Source organism: Heloderma suspectum, chromosome 1 (genome assembly GCF_057233095.1).
Source record: "Heloderma suspectum isolate Gila_16-S chromosome 1, 16-S_ref, whole genome shotgun sequence".
NCBI lineage: Eukaryota > Metazoa > Chordata > Lepidosauria > Squamata > Helodermatidae > Heloderma > Heloderma suspectum.
The window spans coordinates 162,155,771-162,176,205 of record NC_139458.1 but is presented as its reverse complement, the minus strand read 5'-3'; the positions used below and the strand labels follow the sequence as shown (position 1 = coordinate 162,176,205).

The following is a 20,435-nucleotide window of genomic DNA, read 5'->3' as shown; positions in this document are numbered from 1 at the left end:
TCTCTAGGGAGCTCATTCCACAGCCGAGGTGCCACATAGCGTTCATGTTCCTGTAAGGAACATAAAATTAGAGCAAAATAATAAAGGAACTCACAAGTTTGCCCAAGTTGAAGTGTACTTGTACTTCTTATTTTTTCAGCAAGTTATGATTATGTTTTTGTCAAGGGAGAGGGCAAGTGTAATAATTTGCATTTGTTTCTAAAGCTAGTAAAAGGATAAGAGAAGTCTTGCACTGCTATACTTTTATTTCTGTGGTTTACATTTCAGTCCCACTTTTCCCCTAAGGCAGGAGTGGACAACTTGTGGCCCTCTAGATGTGTTGGCATACAACTCCCACTAGAGTTATCAAACATAGCCAATGGTGAGGGATCATGGGAGTTGTATGCCAAAACATCTGGAGGGCTACTAGTTGCCCACCCATGCCCTAAGGACTTAAGAGTGGTGTTTTAGCCTCACACCAGACTGGTGAGTTAGGTTTAGACTTGAGAGAAGACCACTCAATAAATTTCGTACTGTAGCAAAGATTCAGGGCTGGCTGTTCCATATCAAGACTTAAGATGCTGGCTCAACATGCTGGATTCACTAATCAATATATTAAGTAGCTAGGGATCAGTGCTGGAAGCTGCAACCACAAGGCACTTGGTCACCGCTCACATGAGCTTTCTATTTACTCTTTTTCACATTGCCACAGATAGCTCAGATCGTGGAATTACACTAGTCTACAGCCAGAGAGGCCTCAACCACTCCAGAAGCAAGGAAAGCCTGGGAAGCAGCAGGCCCACTCTGCCTTCCCTTCTGAGCTACTTGAGGCCTGTTTTGGCATTACGTTAGGAAGGGGAAAGACAGGCCTGGTGCCAGCATCTACATGTCAGGGCAAATGTTGAAGCCCACTGCATCTATGCCAGCCTTTCTTTTTCTTTTTACTTTCTTTCTTTAAAAAAAAAAATCAATTAATGGCTTGGCACCATGAAGGGAAGTGGTGGACCAGGCAGCTGCCATCTTCATTATCCCGAATGCCTCTAGGCCACGTCTATCAGAGATGCTGAGCTGGGGCTCAGAGCACAGGAGATGATGAAGACGGTGGCTGCTGCAGTTGCCTTGCCCTGTGCTTCTCTTCATAGTGCTGAACTGAGGGAGTACTGGGCATCTGGAGCTGAGCTACTTTTAGCATCACCCCTCTCCCCTCTGTCCTCAGGTAAGTTTTTGGAGATGTCCCAACAGAGGGTACCTTGCTCAGGGCCCTCTCAAGCATGGCGCCAGAGATATTGCAGCATGTGCCCCTCCTGTACCCCTCAGATATGCTAGAAGATCTAGTTTATGTGGAAGGAGTTCACAATATTGCTCCTTTTCATGCTTTCAGTGGTTCAGTTTATGGAAATGGTTACTCTATGTGTGAAGAAGCCTCATTATGGGCTTCTCTGATGATGTGACTTAGAGTAGCACAGGAGAGGCATGTGCAACAGACACCCCTGTGATGCAAAGGTAACATTAAAAAGTTCCCTCATTTCCTTGCGAAGGCCCAGTGTAGCCTTCCAGTTGCCCAGGAGCCTTACACCAGCCTGTGAAAGTTTTGCCCTGGCCCAGGGCCAGTGAGCTGTAGAGACCAATCTAGGACCCAATCTACACTGCTGGAGGGAGAGCACATCAGGGTCGTTGATGACAGATGACACTGTCACCAATCCGCAGCCACCCACAGCTTCCCTCTGGAAAAGGAGCATTTTGGAAAGAGTTTTAGTGCATTGTTTTTCTTAAATGCAGCTCTGGAGTGGTTCCACTGCAGTGTGCCCCATCCCCGCATTAAATCCTAGGTGTGCCTATTTCTGTGGCCTGGCAGTGACCTGGTCAAGGGGTGAGGCTGCCCCCTTTTCCCCACATTCCCTCTTTTCAGACGCAGGCTTCTTCCCACTTAGCATTACTTCGCATTCACAAGCATTTACCCATTGAGAATCTGTAGCATCTTTTTCCCATTGAGAAAATCAGAGCCATGCTATTTCAGGCCTTCAGAATGGCGTACTTCCTGCTTTACCCCATTTACATTTACCAATTTAGAAACTATACCGCCTTTTTCCCACTGAGAAAATTGGAGCTGCTAGCCTCTTTTTTCTATTTACAATAGAGCAGTTTCATTCACAGAAGGGAAGGAGAAGGGGCAGCCAGTAGCGGGAGCCTGCAGCAGCAGTATTTCGCAGTATCATTACTGCAATACACTGAAAACAAAAGTATACACAGAGCGGAAGGAAAGGGGGTGGCCAGTAGTCAGAGCCAGCAGCAGTGGTATTTTGAAGTACCGTTACTGCAATACACTGAAAACTAAGGAATATATAGAGGGGAAGGAGAGGGGGTGGCCAGTTGCAGGAGCGGGGGACGGGGAACAAGCCTCCCTCATTTGCTGAGCAGTATCTCTGCAGTTGATGATGTTCACTTCAACTGGTGGGACTCCGCCCATCCCCAAAGTAAGGCAGTTTAAAGTGCTTTTGTGTGACTTGTGAAAGCAGGTTTTAGGTGGTGTATACTCCACTTTTCTTGCTTTGTGTGTTGCTGATGGACAAAAGGCAATTTCATGAAAATCTGGATAAAACCAGAAAGCCCATCTCATTCTGTTTCCATGTAGATTGGGCCTAGGATAACCTTGTTGTTTTAATCTCTGATGGAGCTCACCCACTTCTCGTCTCATATTCCTGCATCCTGTTCTTGCCCTGTGTTGCAAACTGTTTGATCCAACATTCATTGCAGCTTTATGGCAACCTTGATAATGTTGCTACCTGCTAATCTGAACATTTTGGCCTTCAGTGGGTTAGGAAAAGAGGGTGAAGTGCCTGCCAAGTGGAGTTAGGTCTACTTTGTGAAAATATTTCTGTATTTTCTAAGAATAGGGAACCCACTAGGAATTAGTCTAAAAATAATAAGTCTAAAATAATGCTGGTAGCCTTATCGAATGTATTAAATAAATATAGGTATTTCCTTATATTTGTTTTTTAAAGTTATTTACACTAGAGCATTTAATTCCAACCAAAAGATATTAAACATGTATAAGTGGCATGAAAAGCAAGCCTTTTAATTTGAATACTGGTTTGAAAAAAGTGTTTTAGAGTTTTCATCTCACTAGAAATTTTTTTAGTATGCAAAATATTAAGCTGGTTATTTCTTTCATAGGAATGAATCCTCTTCTGAGATTTTATCCCCCATATAAACAATTAAATATAATTTATTACACAATTTAATAGTACAAAAAAGAGGTTATCTCTTGGTGTTATGCCCCACAAGACTGTATACAATTTTTTCTCTATTAAAGTAACTTAAAAGGGCCAAGGAAGAGTGCAAACATCTGATTTACCTGGTGTGGTAAATCAATAGCTATTTGCAATTCAAGCAGTGTATGTATTTCCCCAGGCAACAGTCTAATCCATGTAGTGTCAATGCAGTTTGGATTCTGCATTCATTAGTATGGCCCAAGATGTGGTTTTCTGGGACTAAAGCAAATTCTTTGCCATGTATCTTTCATTTCTTACAACAACAAAGGAGAAGAAATGCATGTTAGTTCTAGTATAAAATGCATTTTAAGAAACATTTATTTGTAGCACTAGTTAGGTATATTGTTGTGCTTTTAAATTAATAGCAAAATAAAAGTTTGGAAGAGATGTAATGCACTGGACAAAAGCTAGGACTATAGTAGTAAAACTCCCATTGATTCTGTTTGATCCATCTTACAGGCTGGGATGGCTTCCTCTGAAATCTAATACTAATTCTAATAACTTGTGCAAGTACAAATAACAAAATTATCTTCTCTGTATCAGCTAACGTCCCATGCATTCCCTATACTTGGAATACTATTCAGCAGTTTAGTTTGTACAGGAATTATTTTCATGAATTTGGTTTTCTAAAACATAGTTAGTGGTGCTTGGATTGGCATGCCTATAGGACAAATGGCACGATATTGTTTTCCTGTTGTTTTGTTGCAGTTGGCAATTCCAGAGGCAATTAGTGAACCTGCACTCATCTGGTACAATAATAATAATAATAATAATAATAATAATAATAATAATAATAAGAAGAAGAAGAAGAAGAAGTGGACCAAGGGGCAGTGTGGGTGGGAATTGCCAGTCAGGTGGGTTGCTGCCCTGCTGCTCCCAAAAGAAGAAGAAAAAAGATTTATGCAAACCAGCTGGCACACGTGCATGTCCCCTTTCTCACGTGCCACTTGCCAGCATGATCACTGCTGTTTGCCTCTGATGCTGCTGATTATTTTTATTATTATTATTATTACTTTTATGTGTTTGCAGTGAGGTTGACAATTTTTTCCAGCCCATATGTTCTTGCAGTGTGTGCGTGCGCACACTTGTGCGTTAATGCTTCGGTGGGTCTGCGGTTACAGAAAAATCACTCATCTTTTGAAAAACACACAGATATTTGGGTCTGTTTTTGCATGGAGGAAAATTGTTGCTATGTTGTTTTAACAATTTAGGTGGGTTTAGTTGTGATTGCATGGAGGCTTTGGATGGGGGGATGCTCACTTTCACAACTGAGTTGCCTTTGTGTGGTTTCATGGAGCATGGAGGTAATGGATGCTCTGTTGCTTTCACAATTTCTCTGGAGATGCAGGAAGGAAAAAGAATGGTCTGTTTTAAAAACTGGGTTTGTGGTTCAAGAAATGGGGAATCATTTTAAATCTATCTTCATGTTTTTATTCCAATGCAATGGAATAAATTCATTCAGGGCACAATCCTATGCATGTTTAGACAGAAATAAGCCCTACATTTCCAGCATTCATTAGGCAGCATGGCTGGCTGGAGGACGCTGGGAGCTGTAGGACTTATTTCTGTCTAAACATGCATAGGATTGCACCCTAAGTTAGATTTAAAGTGATTTCCTACAGTCAAGGATGGCCTTTGTTTGATGCTCTGCCCATGGTGACCGCTTGGCTCCACCTCTGCTGGCTTCTCACCCACCAGTCAAACTGGCCACCAGCCACCACTGTCCAGGGGTGAAATGCACTTGCCCCTGGTGGCCAACAGGAAGGTAAGAAGAAGAGGGAAAGGATGATGGAAAGGGCCAGAAAAGCCACATTGGGAGACGAGAATGGTTTGGATCCGAAGCCTCTCCTCTGTTCATGTGAGGGAGCCTAATTTTTTCCAACTTTCCCCTCCATTTGCAGCCCCTACACCATATCCCACACCATTCCAAAGGGTCTCCCCAATCCTCAGGAGCAGGTTTTCGGGGGGCACAGAGACTTCAGTGAGAAAAGGGAAGTGGAAAAGCCCTGTTCTGCCTATGGAAGGAGTTCCTTAATGACAGAACTAATCCCTTATATCCTCATTAGTGCTAATGGGAGTTCTTCTACTCTTGCAGTCTGCTGCAGATGGGGTTGGGGTGGTGGATTGCTCCGCACTTTTAAATAAAGAAAAATCCCATGTGGAGCTTCCCACTATATATTAAATATAACCTCTAAATTAACCTGTCTCACCTTTTCACTGTCTGGAAGCCTCGGATAAACCTAAACCAATGTCTTGAGCCAATCTGATTGCGCACGGGTTCCCCATGTGGCTCACTAGTCTCTTCCCCAGTCCACCCTCTTCCCTTCTCCCCAGGCAGGGAAGAGTTCTTATCTTCAGTCAACAGCTGATCGGAGATAAGAGCTTTTCCATTCTGCAAGATGAGAGAAGGATCTCCCTTTCTCACTGTGCAGAAGGGAAAGACAGCAAACTACCCATGGAGGGAAAGATTGCATTCTCCTGCCATGGGCAGTTTGCTTCCTTTCTCTGGTGTGTGGTGACAAAGGGGAGCCCCTTTCTCACCATGTAGCATGGAAAGGAAGCAAACTGCCCATGGAGGGAGAAAGTAATTCCTTCCTGCATGGGTAGTTTGCTGCCTTTCCATTTGGTGTGTGTGTGTGTGTGTGTGTGGGGGGTGCTAATGAAGTGCATGGAGTGTATGTACAGTCACGTGAAAAAGAAAGTACACCCTCTTTGAGTTCTATGGTTTTACGTATCAGGACATAATAAGGACATCTGGTCCTTAGCAGGTCTTAAAATTAGGTAAATACAACCACAGATGAACAACAACACATGACATATTACACCGTGTCATTATTTATTTTATAGAAATAAAGCCAAAATGGAGAAGCCATGTGTGAAAAATTAAGTACACCCTTACTGCTTCCATAGGTATGAAGAGGCTAAGTAGCAGCCAGGTGCTGCTAATCAAATGCCCTTGATTAATTGATCATCAGCAAATGTGACCACCTCTATAAAAGCCAAAGTCTCAGGAGTTTGCTGGTCTTGAGCATTCAGATGTGTGTTAACACAATGCCAAAGAGTAAAGACATCAGCAATGATCTTAGAGAAGCAATTGTTGCTGCCCATCAATCTGGGAAGGGTTACAAGGCCATTTCCAAACCATTTAAAGTCCATCATTCTACAGTGAGGAAGATTATTCACAAGTGGAAAACATTCAAGACAGTTGCTGATCTTCCCAGGAGTGGACGTCCCAGCAAATTCACCTCAAGGGCAGACTGTGCAATGTTCAGAGAAATTGCAAAACATCCAAGAGTTACATCTCAGACTCTACAGGTCTCAGTTAGCATGTTAAATGTTAAAGTTCATGACAGTACAATTAGAAAAAGACTGAACATGTATGGTTTGTTTGGAAGGGTTGCCAGGAGAAAGCCTGTACTCTCTAAAAAGAACATGGCAGCATGGCTTAGGTTTGCAAAGTTGCATCTGAACAAATCACAAGACTTCTGGAACAATGTCCTTTGGATAGGTGAGACTAAAGTGGAGATGTTTGGCCGTAATGCACAGCGCCACGTCTGGCAAAAACCAAACACAACATATCAGCACAAACACCTCATACCAACTGTCAAGCACGGTGGTGGAGGGGTGATGATTTGGGCTTGTTTTGCAGCCGCAGGACCTGGGCACCTTGCAGTCATTGAGTTGACCATGACCTCCTCTGTATACCAAAGTATTCTAGAGCAAAATGTGAGGCCATCTGTCCGAGAGCTAAAGCTTGGCTGAAATTGGGTCATGCAACAGGACAATGATCCCAAGCAGACCAGCAAATCTACAACAGAATGGCTGAAAAAGAAAAGAATCAAGGTGTTGCAATGGCCCAGTCAAAGTCCAGACCTCAACCCGATTAAAATGCTGTGGTGGGACCTTAAGAGAGCTGTGCATAAGCAAATGCCTGTAAACCTCAATGAACTGAAGCAATGTTGTAAAGAAGAGTGGGCCAAAATTCCTCCACAACAATGTGAGAGACTGATAAAGTCATACAGAAAATGATTACTTCAAGTTATTGCTGCTAAAGGTGGTTCTAGCAAGCTATTGAATCATAAGGTGTACTTAGTTTTTCACACATGGCTTCTCCATTTTGGCTTTATTTCTGTAAAATAAAGAATGACACAGTGTAATATGGCATGTGTTGTTGATCATCTGAGGTTGTATTTACCTAATTTTAAGACCTGCTAAGGACCAGATGATTTTTATTATGTCCTGATACGTAAAACCATAGAACTCAAAGATGGTGTACTTTCTTTTTCACATGACTGTATGTCCAGGCAAGCATGCTGGGGAACTCATGGCAGCAGTGGGGGTAGCTGTGCCTACTTTGGGCCGTGGCCATGCCTTCTACTGGCATGTGGCCCTCTACATGCTTGTGTGGATCCAATGTGGCCCTCAGACCAAAGAAGATTCCCTTCTGACTTATAGCTTCTTTTATGCCATAATAGATGTATTAGTCTTTAAGGTGGCACAAGACATTTTGTTGTGTTTGCAACAGACTAACACAGCTACTCCTCTGGAAGTTTTAAAACAGATCAGCTAAAATTTACTGCATGTGACCACAGGATAATCTATGTTTATAAACTGTGCTGTCATGTAGTAATTATTGTCCTGTGTCTGTGCAAACAGGCCATGAACATCAATCCCTTTCCTGTGCATACAGTGTCATTGGTACATCTTTGTGATAGCTTCTCTTAGCCCCAGATAGGGAGTTCAAAACAACCTCAAAACGTGAATGTATGAAATATGAAAAAATTCCACACCAATGTTATTACTTGGATTTTTTTTTTAAGATTCCTTCAGTTTTTGAAACCTTACCCTTGTAGTTGCTGCTGCTGCTACTGCTGCAGTCTTTGGATCCCACCAAGGTGCCTTCCTTCTTTGCATAAGCTACAGTGCTCTCCTGCTTTCATGTTTGCCTTTTTACAGACAGAACAATTGTGCATTACAAAATGCAGGTTTGATTCCACTTGGAGAAAAAGACATTTGGGTCAACAGGATCTACTACTTCATTTTTTTACTAGAACCCTGAGGTCTACCAACCAGAGCCAAGTTCAAAATAATGGCACAGAAGGTGGAACCCTTAGAATTAAAGAGCAGGGTGCGTCCAAGCACATGCTCAGCCCAGGAATTCATTTTCAACACCAGCACCAGAATTGAGCTTCTTCGAACAAAATCCACTGCTAGTTTTCCTTCAAGCAATCTTAATTTCAGCAGCCTAATTAAGAAATGGAAGCAGTGACAGATTTTACTTTCTTGGGCTCCAAGATCACCGCAGACGGTGACTGTAGCCATGAAATTAAAAGACGCTTGCTCCTTGGGAGGAAAGCTATGGCAAACCTAGACAGCATAGTAAGAAGCAGAGACATCACCTTGCCGACAAAGGTCCGTCTAATCAAAGCTATGGTTTTCCCAGTAGTAATGTATGGCTGTGAGAGCTGGACTATAAGGAAGGCTGAGCGCCGAAGAATTGATGCTTTCGAACTGTGGTGCTGGAGAAGACTCTTACGAGTCCCCTGGACTGCAAGGAGGTCAAATCAGTCCATCCTAAAGGAAATCAACCCTGAGTGCTCATTGGAAGGACAGATAATGAAGCTGAAGCTCCAATATTTTGGCCACCTAATGCGAAGAGAAAACTCCCTGGAAAAGACCCTGATGCTGGGAAAGACTGAAGGCAAAAGGAGAAGGGGACGGCAGAGGATGAGATGGCTAGATAGCATCACGGATGCAATGAATATGAACTTGAGCACGCTCCGGGAGAGAGTGCAGGACAGGAAGGCCTGGCGTGCTATGGTCCATGGGGTCACGAAGAGTCGGACACGACTGAACGACTGAACAACAACAACAACAACAACAATCATTAAACAATATGGAGTTGAGTTGTAAATCACACAAAGACCTATTGGTAGATCCTGATCCATCTTATGGCTACCCCTGAACTAAAGGAAATTGCTATATAGATTTACATTTAATTCTTGGTCATGTTTTGGGGGTTCACCCCTTCATAATAACGTGTGACATAATGAAGAGCATGAAAGCTAAATATTAAAGGTTGAATGCAGCAAGAAAACACACACACTTGGAAGAACATCCTCAGATATGAGCAAATTCTGAAGTAGTATGTCTCGTGCTTATAACGCTAGTACTTCCATTGTGCATTAGCACTAAATAGTTTGGAAACAAGCTGGATTCACTGCCACTTGACTGTGTGTTTTTATGTTAGAGCGCATCTACTGTTTGTAGATGCGGTGGCGCAGCGGCTTAATGACGTTGGAGTTTGCTGGCCAGAAATGGTCGACACTCCAACGGTTCGAGCCCAGCTCCGCGTGATGGAAGTGAGCTCCCGTCATTTCATCCCTAGCTCCTGCCCACCTAGCAGTTCGAAAGCATTCCATCTGCGAGGAGATAAATAGGTACCCCCATTTCGCTGGGGGGAAACGCTGGCAGCACTCTGTGTGGGGAGCAGGAACCGGTGCTGGATCTGCTCGGATGAGCTGACTTCCCTAAGAACGCTACTGGCCAGGTGATGCAAAACTAGCTCGCCCTCTTGTGGTGCATCAGTGCAACAAAGACTAGTAACTGCTGGCCCCAGAACATCTACCGTGTAAAAAAAAACATTGTAGACTCCTTGGCAATGTGTGCCATCTGCTAAATAAATAAATAACACTATTTGTAAGGATGTCTTTCAATTGAAACTGTAGCTTTCATCTATACACAAGGGCCACTTATATGTAACCATGGCTAGGAGTTTGTATACCAGCAGTAATATGCCACAACTGCTGCTCTTGCTTATTCTTTGTAATGTATGGGTTTCCATGGTGACTCCCTGAGTGCAGATGTATTCGCTAGTATGGTGCAATATATGGTAAGATTACATCTCTTGTTGCATTTCAATCATTGCAGAACTGTAGAGGAAAAGGGCAAACAAGACCACCCCCTTCCCCCTAATGGCACATGGCAGTTTCTGTTGATTTGACATTCAGTGACTGATACTTGTACAAAACCTACGGCATTTCATTTTCTACTGAAAGTAAAGTCTTTCAGACATTACATATTATGAAGAGTTAACTCTGTATTTCTCTGTCTCTGTGTCTGTTTGTCTGTCTGATCTATCTAGATGGCTATTGCTTTTGCTTTCAGCCTTTTTCTGATTTCTTGCTATAATATCATGGAACATCATAATATTCTGAAAATTCTAACTGCCAAAGAAGAAGGCTTGATCATATAATTCTCTATAGAATTGTTTCATGGTGCTGTTTTTAATTAGCTTTTATGTTAACATATTGGATTTTAAATGGTTTCATGATCTTGGGCATAGAATCATAGAATATTAGGGTTGGAAGGGGCCTATAAGATCATTGAGTCCAATAGGGCCACTGTACTTATGCAGTCGACGTTGTGCTAGAGTTAGTGACCTCTAGCACAATGCCAATACTGTAAGCTGGTGGATTTACAGTTTAAAAAAATCAAAAAATCACAGTATTAAAATCTATTTTAAAAAGATTTTTATCCACTCTGCTTCATTGTGCTAAAGGAACAGCAGATGCATGAGACCTTGGGTGGCTTAGGGACTCATATACTGATTTGAAATAATCATCAAAAGCATTGTCTTCAGGTCTTTTGTGCATACATTTAATATGACTACAGATTTGCTTCACTGGTAGTTGTGTTTAGGGTGGAATTTCTCAATATCTATGCTGGTGTTATGTAACAGTGTGGTTTAAAACATAGCTAAATTCATACTGATTTGATGCTGCACTATATCAAAAGCGGATATACCAGCACAGATGCATGGGATGGGATGGTAGTGTCACATGTATTTATGCAAATATATATGATCGAGGAACTAGAGAGCAAAAATATTGATAGATTCATTTCAAACAGAAATAATTCTCCAGATTATGGACATGTAGTATTTAAATGTTAATCTTCTGTTTATAATCCAGTGGTGTTGCTCTAATTCATATAATCTAGTGAGGCAGTAAACAATGAAGCTGGATGGATTTGTTCCCTTAATTTAATAGTTTTCAGAAGCAATGGCAAGTAGAAAATATGGGGTGTCAAAGAGGAAAAGTCCTGGGGGACATGGCAGCAGATGGTCAGGCTTATTTTATTAATTTAGCACTGTATTAAATTGTCTCATCTGATCATTTTCTGGAAGATAAATTAATTTGGAAAGATAATAGTTCATACCGAATGTGACACTGTTAAGTCTTGTGTAGTGTTGCCAGTGACTGTGTAGGCCTTGGTTTACTGTCCACCTTGTTTTTCATTTGGCTTTCATCTCTGTAACAAGCACTTCCCTTCTTTTCTTGACATAACCTTTTCTTATTCTTCTTGACCAACGGTGCACAATAACACTCTCCAGAACCTTGTGAAGTGCATTAACCCGATTCAGCTTATGCATTCTGACCTCCAAACTGTAAACTGGACTGGACCAGTTAAATGTTTTATCAGGGATTCTAGGCACACACTTGGGGAAAAAATCTTGGGAGATTTATTTGTTTGCAGAGAAGGATAGAAAAGGTGTACAGTTGCAGTGGTGAGTAGCTCCACTCTGTGGATGCATTAATCTGCAGAGATTCTTTTAATAGCTTTCACTGTGTGCTTATCTGGATGCTTTCAAGTGTGAGAAAACTGAATTCCCTTTTTCTCTTGCATTCCCTTTTCATCCTTTACCCCTTTTATTCAGTTCTTTGTTTATATTCCATGAACCTGGGGACTGGAAAGAATGTCCCAGTATTCATATTTGCAGGGAACAGGCAGTATTTTTTTTTAAAAAAATAAACCGACCCTAGAATGGGAATACTGATTTATTAGATCAACATTTGTAGAAAACCTTTTTCTAGATTTAGAAATCTATAGTACATGTGGAGTCTGAAATAAAATGTTGCACTGTCTCCCCACCCACTAAGAGGAGTTATTCTGTTGAAGTGCCTATCCCAGGGTGGTAGGAGCCCTGAATGTCAATTTCCCGCGCCTGCAGCCTCCCACTGCTATGCTATAGTACTTGAGGTCTCAGGTTTGTTTGGGGTCAGATGCCAGCACTGAATTTGAGCCTTTATAGGTGCATACGGGCCGGGGGAGAAGGAGTTCTGGAGAGTATATAGTGCAGAGAGGAAAGGAATCTTTAGTGATCTTGATATATTATTACATATGGTCTTCTTTTTGCTGCCTTTATTTTGTTAATTTTATTTTGAAATAAAATCACATTTCATGGTAAAGGAAGAAGGGCCACACTTTTCTCCATGTGGCACTGCTGATGTAGTGGATACCTGCATTGCGCAGGGGGTTGGACTCGATGGCCTTGTAGGCCCCTTCCAACCCTACTATTCTATGATTCTATGATTCTATGAAAATGGCTATCTCTCCCTTTCCATCTCTACAAAAGCTTATGAAAAACGCCTCCTCATATATGAACCTGCCTGGAGCTGCATTCATCATCCAAGGCCCTGTTACATGTCCCACCTCCTAGAGAGTTTAGGTTTGTGGATCTTCTGTGTAGCACTAGCAGCACCCCCGGTTTGAAACTTCCCGCCCAGAGAGGCTAGGTTGGCTCCCTCGCTATTGGCCTTTAGTGAGCTGGTAAAAACTGTACTGTTCTGCTCAGCTTTTAGTGATGTTCCTTTTAATTTAGCATCTAGCATTTTCCTTTTAATTTATAAATGTATATAGCTCTGTATATCTAGGGAGTCTCCCATTAATGTAACAACCACTTTATGAAGCAGCCCTGTTTTGTTGCCAAACTGATAAGTCATTCAACCTGTAAAATTCTTGGTTAGAGGGAATTATATTTTAATTCAACATCATTAGAAATAAATGGAGCTAATAAAATCTGAGTATTCTACTCCTTTGATGAAGACTTACTCTTGAATTTGTTTCCTTTTTAAAAGCGTCGATTTTGATTAAGTTGTTATGGTCACTTAACATGTAGTTCTTCAGACAAGAAGAACAGAGTGTGACTATAACTCAGTGGTTGTTTCCAGGCTAGAGCCCTTCAGCACAGGGGTGAGCAACATCCGGGGATCTGGGGCCATTTCGCCCTCCCGCTGGACTCCCCATGGCCATACTTCTGCTGCTGCTGGACCGCTGAGGGCAACCCCCCCTAGATTTGCCTATTTGAGCCTTCTGTAGCAGTTTCCTGTCGAAATACGATGGCGAGCTACTGATGTTTTTGCCACTGCCGCTGTGAATTTTTGCAGCACAGGGGTGGGTGTGGGGGGCCTGTGGGCAGCATATTACCCATTCCTGTTTTAGCATTGCTGAGGCATTGCTCCTGTGCAATGAGCTAGTAGCAGAATTGTAAGTTTGGTTCTACTTAAAAAGAGTTTTACCTTCATTGCCCCAACAAAGGCAAAGGTGGACAGGCATTTACTAAATCGGGATTGGGATTATAAATCCTGTTCGGTTCAGTGATGTTTAGAATTGCAAACTTCAGTTGGCAAAGATTTCTGCTTTGCGATTTAAAGTAACTCCTGCTTCTTCACAGTATTGTTGAAACTGTTCCTTAATTAATATTCTCTTGAAATTGTTTCCTCTTGCCTGATCTCCCGTTTTAATTGTTTCCTTAATCCCACAAATTCTTTAAAAAAAAGAGAGGTAAAAATGTGTGCTATGTATAGCTGATGATTTTGAAAGTCATATCTGGCTTTCATTATCTGAATGCTATTGGAGGAGCAAAGTTTCCAGCCCCCCCCCTTTTTTTAAGAAGTAGGACATTAAATGAAATATCTTAAATTACAACTCCATAATTAGCTTTTAGTGTGAAAAAGTGAAAGTACCAACCTAAGTTCAAATCAGTTTCCAAAGACAGCTTTTATCTTCTAAGACTGAGGTCTTCAATGTCATGCCCATAGGCATCAGTGTGCCTGCGGATCCTTTTCTTGGTACCTGCCAGGCTCCCTGCCCAATTTTTAGTTTTTTTCTTAAGGATTTTTTTTAATTATTGTTTTTTAACTGGCAGGTTGGCATACTGCAAAGTATTGCCAGTACTGCCCTTTGCTGTCATTTTTGATTGAGTTCCAAAGAGTGGTTTTGTGTTTTGGGTCTCAAATCCCACCACTGCCTTTTACTTAGGTTCTTAGGCAAGCTACTTTTCTTTTAGTTTACCTTTTGGGAAATGAGTTTTTTGTGGCCACCATGCCCATCATGGCAACCATTTTATGAATGGGGAAACCCCCACTGCCATGTCTGCCATTTTGTGAGAGTGCACACAATACTCTCTTAAAATTCCATATGTGCCCACCAACCCAAAAGAGCTAGACCCCTCTGTTTTAAGCTATAAGGAGAACAATATGTATTTGTGAAAAGATCAGATTGTTTTTTTAAAGTTATAGTTCATTCTGCTAGTTGCAACTCTTTGAAGTTGAGATCTAGGGACAGTATCCAACAGGGGCCTTGTGTGCGTGGCCAGGCCCCCTGAGCACGGTCTGCATGTGCCCAGCTCCACTGGTTGTGGCCCATGCTTGGCTGTACCATTGTGGCTGCGATGTAGCACTTCCGGGGGCAAGCCTCAAAATGAGGACTTCCGGGGGCAAGCGTGACCTGCCCTTTCCAGAACCGAGTGTTTCTGCTCATTTCAGGGCTTGCCCCTGGAAATGCTACTTCGTGGCTGCAAGTGGAAGGGGTTGCTTGCAGATCACAACTGGTGGGGCTGTACCACTTGAGGCTGCAATGTAGCATTTCCAGGGGCAAGCCCCAAAACAAGGACTGCAAGTGGTATAGGGGCTGTGTGCAGACCACAACTGGTGGGGCTGGCTGCACTCACAAGCCCCCTATTGGATACTGCCCACGAAATGGAGTGTATAAATTTAGAATAAATTTCAGTTCTGATTGGGACTGGAATTACTGTGTGAATTCATATTTTTGTAAAGCAGTGCTAATTAAACCATGATGTACAGTGCACCTCATCATTAGAAAAATGTGTTTATTGTGGTAATACTGTATTTACAAGTATGTTCAGGACTAATACATGCACCCTTCATTGAAGTGCATGGGGTAGCCTGCATATGCAGGAGCATCATGTACACTCTGGTGTGCACATTTTCAAAATGTGTCGAGACATGGGCAAGTCTTTAATCTGATCATGTGCTGAGTAGAACTCAAATCTCAGGCCTTACCCACCTACCTTACAATTACTGCCATTGTGGATCCTGATTCTGATAGGCTTTGGATTTCGTAAGAGCAGATGAGCTGGTGATTGTCCCAACTGCTTTTCATGCTTCTGATTTAATGTCTGAATAGGAAAGTTGTGCATATCCCCTACAGAGAGAGAGCACAGGCACTGATCTCACATACCACTATGGGAGAGAAATGCAATTCCCTCTTGAAGGTATGTGGAAAGCAGGAGTGTCATATATGGATCATGTACACTCCCACTTTCACTGCTCTCAGCTACATTCAAAGCCACTTCCAGAAGCTTGCTTGGTCCGGATGTATCCCTTTGATAATTTTAAATTGTATGGCGGAATTACACACAATATTGTTTCCATTTTCTTTTTCAGGATGACTTCCTGTATAGTGTTTCCATTTTAAGTGGAATCCTTTGCACTACCTTGGCAGTGATCAAATTTATGTTGGGGAATGTGCTTACAAGCAGAGCATTATTAACTGATGGTAAGTAGCAAATACCATATTCCTCTATGTTTTGCTATGGTTATACCACATTAAGGGTTAACGAAATGAACATGGGCAAAGGTAATATATGAATGGATTACATTATACAGAGGAGACTACTGTTTTACATATATGTGACAGATTTTTTTAGTTTCTACCATTGAACGAAATATCTAACTGAATTTCCTGGATTCACAGAAGGTATCCCACTCCCCCATATATTTCTTGCAACTGTGAGCTATAGAAAAATGAAGGAATTTAGACAGACAAAATCATGGACTGATGTAGTACAGTGACATTAAGCTGTAGAGTCCAATAAACCCCAGGGAACAATAAGCCAAAGAAGACATTTACAAGGAGTACTTCAAAGTAACCTGGTGAACTGCTTATTACAGGAAACCCAGGCAGCTTCTACACTAGACATTAATTGTAGAAAAGCCACATCTGTTCACTTCCTTTTAGGGGGCATCTACATGATGTCACCAAATCAAATCCTCCTGTGTTTTGTCTGTTGTGGTTCTTTTTTCAGACCCCCAGAAAATTGAACCTTTGTTTGCAAAGAATAGAATGATAGTGCAATCTCTATAGCTGTAGATTATGTTAGTGCTACACTTCCTTCCTCTTTCTTTTAAAGAGCTATTTATGGTTAGTACTTGCATGGGAGATTGCCTGGGAATCAGGCTTCCTGCACTGAGCAGGGAGTTGGACTCGATGATCTTGTAGGCCCCTTCCAACCCTATGATTCTATGACATGTGCTGTGATATATCAGGCATGCGAAACTATTGCCAGGTATCTCTATCTTGACATACCTTCACTGTTCCAGTTGGTGTCATTTTAGCTGTGCATTTTTTCATCAGTTTTTAAATGTATGTTTTTTTGTCTATTTTTTTAAAAAACTATTAATATACTTGAGCAATAGCATTTTAAATAACCATTTTTAGTATAAATTTAAAAATTGATCAAATGTTAGATTCTTGGCCTCCTGGATTTTTTTTAAAAATGTTCTAATTAATTGGGCATTGTAATTTTGTGGCATTATTTGTTTTCACTTGCAAGTCACTGAAAACCATTGAAACCAGCACTAAATAATCTACTTGTTTGTGTAAAATATTTAAAAATGCTTTCTCAAGATGCTGCACTACAGTTGCAGTCCTATATGCCAAGGATGTTGAACGTCTTTCAGTCTGAGGGCCAAATTCCATTTTGGAGAAACTCTTGGGGGCCACATTCCAGTGGCAGGCAGAGCCAAAGGCCAGGTCAAAAATACCAGCATATTGTAGCTTAAATCTTTTACTGCCAGTAACTAAGCCTTAGGACAGGCATTTCAACCTTTTAAAATGGAGAGAAACTGCACAAAAGCTGATAAACCACAAAAGATCGGTGGCTGGGGAAAAGGGGATGGGGCCAAGGGAAAGGGGCGTGGCCTTCTGGGTAACCCAGGAGGTCAGGATTTGGCCCCTGGGCCTGAGGTTCTGCACCCGTTATATACACTTACCTTGGAGAAAGTACCATTGAAATCGGTGGGGTTTACTTCTGAGTAGACTTGTGTAGGGTTGAACTGTTAGTTTACTGACTCTTATGTTATTACAGAGGTGCAAAATGCATGGCCAAGTCATAGGCTATTCTTAAGAGTGCATGGTCTCCTCCATTCAGGCAGTGCATAGTACATAAAGAGAATTTCCAGATGTCACAGGGCAGGGAGAATATTTATGAAGGTACAAATGAAACTTCCCACATGAGCCAAGACAGCAAATACAGGGAATTTAACCAGAGACATAAAAGCTATCATTCAGTAACTGATCTCTTACATAAAAACAGGTTGTCTTGATATTACTAATCTAAATTTCAGTGCAATTATATTTGGTTCACACAAACATCTCACTTGGTTGTTTGGTGATCTATGTATTTAGAGTTCCAGTCATAACACCCAGAGAAACACTGAAGTGAGAGCATTCACAATAATCCAGGAGCCTGGAAGATCTCCTGGATCCCTATTTACTCCTGGGTAAGCAGGTAGCAGTGGCTCCACTGATCATCGCTACTTGTTTCATAGGCTCTTGGAAAGGAGGGGTCTTGCCATTATACACAGCTTTTATAATCTCTAATGCTTTTATAATCTCTAGTGCAATATACTTTATCTGGGGCTTGAAGATCATTTGGAAGCTGCAACTTATGCTTCCTCCTGACACATTTACAGAGGTGAGACCATATTTACCCAGTACTGCAAGCAGTTGTACTGGCTGCCTGATAGTTTGCCAGCATCATTCAAGTCACTGGTACTTATGTGGCCTTCATGGCCTGGGACCTACATACCTTGCAGACCCCCCCCCCCCGTCCTTGCACCTCTCTATGGTCTGCAGCCTGCGACCTGTTCAGAGCACCTTCTCTATGTGAAATTAGAACACTGATGGCAAGAAACAGGGCCTTTGCTCTTATGGCCCAGAGCTTTGGAACAAGCCCATAGAAGGTTAAGGGTCGCTCTTTCCTTATCCCTTTCTGGAATGAGTATATATCCTACTTATTAAGGAAGGCATTTGGTTACCTGGTTCATGCTTTTCTGTGAGTTGATGATTGTTGTTCTTATGTGAGCCTGAAAGCTGTGGAAATGTGGGAGACATGTATCTGAACATGTATGTCCATTTAATGTTGACTGGCTAAAGATATATCAGCACAAATAGATCATGAGTGTTGTTGAACATCCCTGCTACATTTACAGAATCTTTGTCTCCTGTGCTTTTTGTGGTTTCATTGGCTGATGTGCTGTCACAATGAGTCAGAGGTACTCTTGTATGTGCGCAAGGTTTTTAAAGCCTTAAGATTAGTGGTTGCCAACCTTGAGTTCTCAGAAGTTGCTGGACTATAATTGCCATCATCCCCAGCAAGTTTAGCCAATGGGGAGGTTGGTGCCATTTACCCACTTGCTCTGATGTCACAGAGGGCCTTGGAAGCCTTTGTCCAGAAAGCTGCATATTTAGGACAGTGAGGAAATGATGGCTCCTAAATTTCAAGGACATTGGGAAATGTGGAGATAAATTAAACAGCAGTGACATGTATTTATTTCAAATAATGCATTATTGGTGCAGATTGGTTGAACAGTTCTAGAGGCTTAATTATCTCAGCAATGCTTCACCAAACTGCTCTCCAAGATATGTTTGACTGTTTCTGAACTACAGCCTGTAAATGTAGAAATTCCTAGTAACAAAGATAATGATGTGATGCTTTTGTTTCATGCATTGGGCTGCCCTGAACAAATCCATTATCATCTCTATTCTTTCTGTTTTCAGAGAGAATTATTTTCCTTTGGAAAGAATTCTGCTAAAAAGCTAAGTGTAGGCCTAGGGGAAAAGTATGTTGCTGATTCTATTGCTAAAATGATAATAGACATGCAGGTTGATTTGTGGCAGTTTCATAGTTGTAAAGAGATTAAAAGGACTGCATTGTCTTAAAGGAACTGTCGCACATTGGCTACATTCGGATGACCATATCTTGATGTGATATGAATGAGCCTTAGTTTCTTGTTTCATCTGAACTGGGAAGCCATGGTTACCAGCTTTGGAACTAGCCATGATCTGTGGAATAGCCTAGCTAGTTCCCAAGCCTATAACCATAGTTGTCTGGTTCAGATAGAACAGGAAACTATGGCTAATTAGAGACTTGCTGATTTAATTGTGGCTCGCACAAAGGGACTGCATGCACAGGCAGAATGCATGATCATATCTTTGCTTATTAAGCTAACATAGTCCAAACTGGGTCAGTTATTAGACAGATGGAATGTTTTGCCCCACTTCTCTACCTTTTTCTATACATCAGAATGACCAGACCAGTGTTCTTAACCAGTCCTATCCTTTGCAAATAGCTGAGAAGTTTACCTTCCCTTCCTTTAATTATATCCTTGTGATAATTGCATTGCAGCTGATCTTTTTCATTAGCAAAATTAGGGACTGAAGTCTGTAATTAGCTGGCTGGCTGTGCTCTGTGTGTTTCAGCTATTTTAGTCAAATAATGCTAAGCACAGATTTCTATAGTTTTGTATATTTCGGTTTAGTGGAATTTGGGACAATGAGATTCCCACCCACAAGCTAGCCATATAGTGAGGGGGTAGCAGCAGTAGTTGGCCAAGCTGAGTTTGCATTTGTAGGCAGTTTTCTGTTTCCTAGTAATTTGCTGTGCCAGCCTGTAGAATTGCAAGTTTCTTTAAACTCCATTAACGAGAACCCAACATTTTCTTTGATGTGAAAGATTTTTGTTTGAAGTCTGCAGACTACTTCTCAGGTATTTAGTCTTATTCAGGTAATTGTTTCAATTTGTGTAAATATAGTCTAAGTAAGGTGCCATATTCTGCGCCCTCCAGTGTTCTCTATTTAACATATATTATTCTGGTACCTGGGAAGGACCAGGATGGAGCCTGCAGTGGGGCAGGAGGCAGAGCCTAGTGGACTCCAGTAGGGGTAGAACTTTACCCGTGATTTCACATGAAGACTCCCCATGTTCTTGTAGTGAATGGCTTTCAAGAATTAGGACTCCCTAGTTGGGCTGTCATC

General features: G+C 41.7%; 1 protein-coding gene across 6 annotated transcripts in view; it reads left to right on the top strand.

Moving 5' to 3' along the window:
- TMEM163 (transmembrane protein 163) overlaps positions 1-20,435 on the top strand; it is a 171,589-nt gene that overhangs the window by 132,816 nt on the left and 18,338 nt on the right. For all 6 annotated transcript variants that reach the window (XR_014784207.1, XR_014784206.1, XR_014784204.1 and 3 more), the window contains exon 6: positions 15,782-15,893. Coding sequence is in view for 2 of the 6 variants with exons in the window: in XM_084808801.1 (XP_084664927.1) it covers positions 15,782-15,893 (112 nt within the window). In the remaining 4 variants the exon portion in view is untranslated. The remainder of the gene's footprint in view (positions 1-15,781; positions 15,894-20,435) is intronic.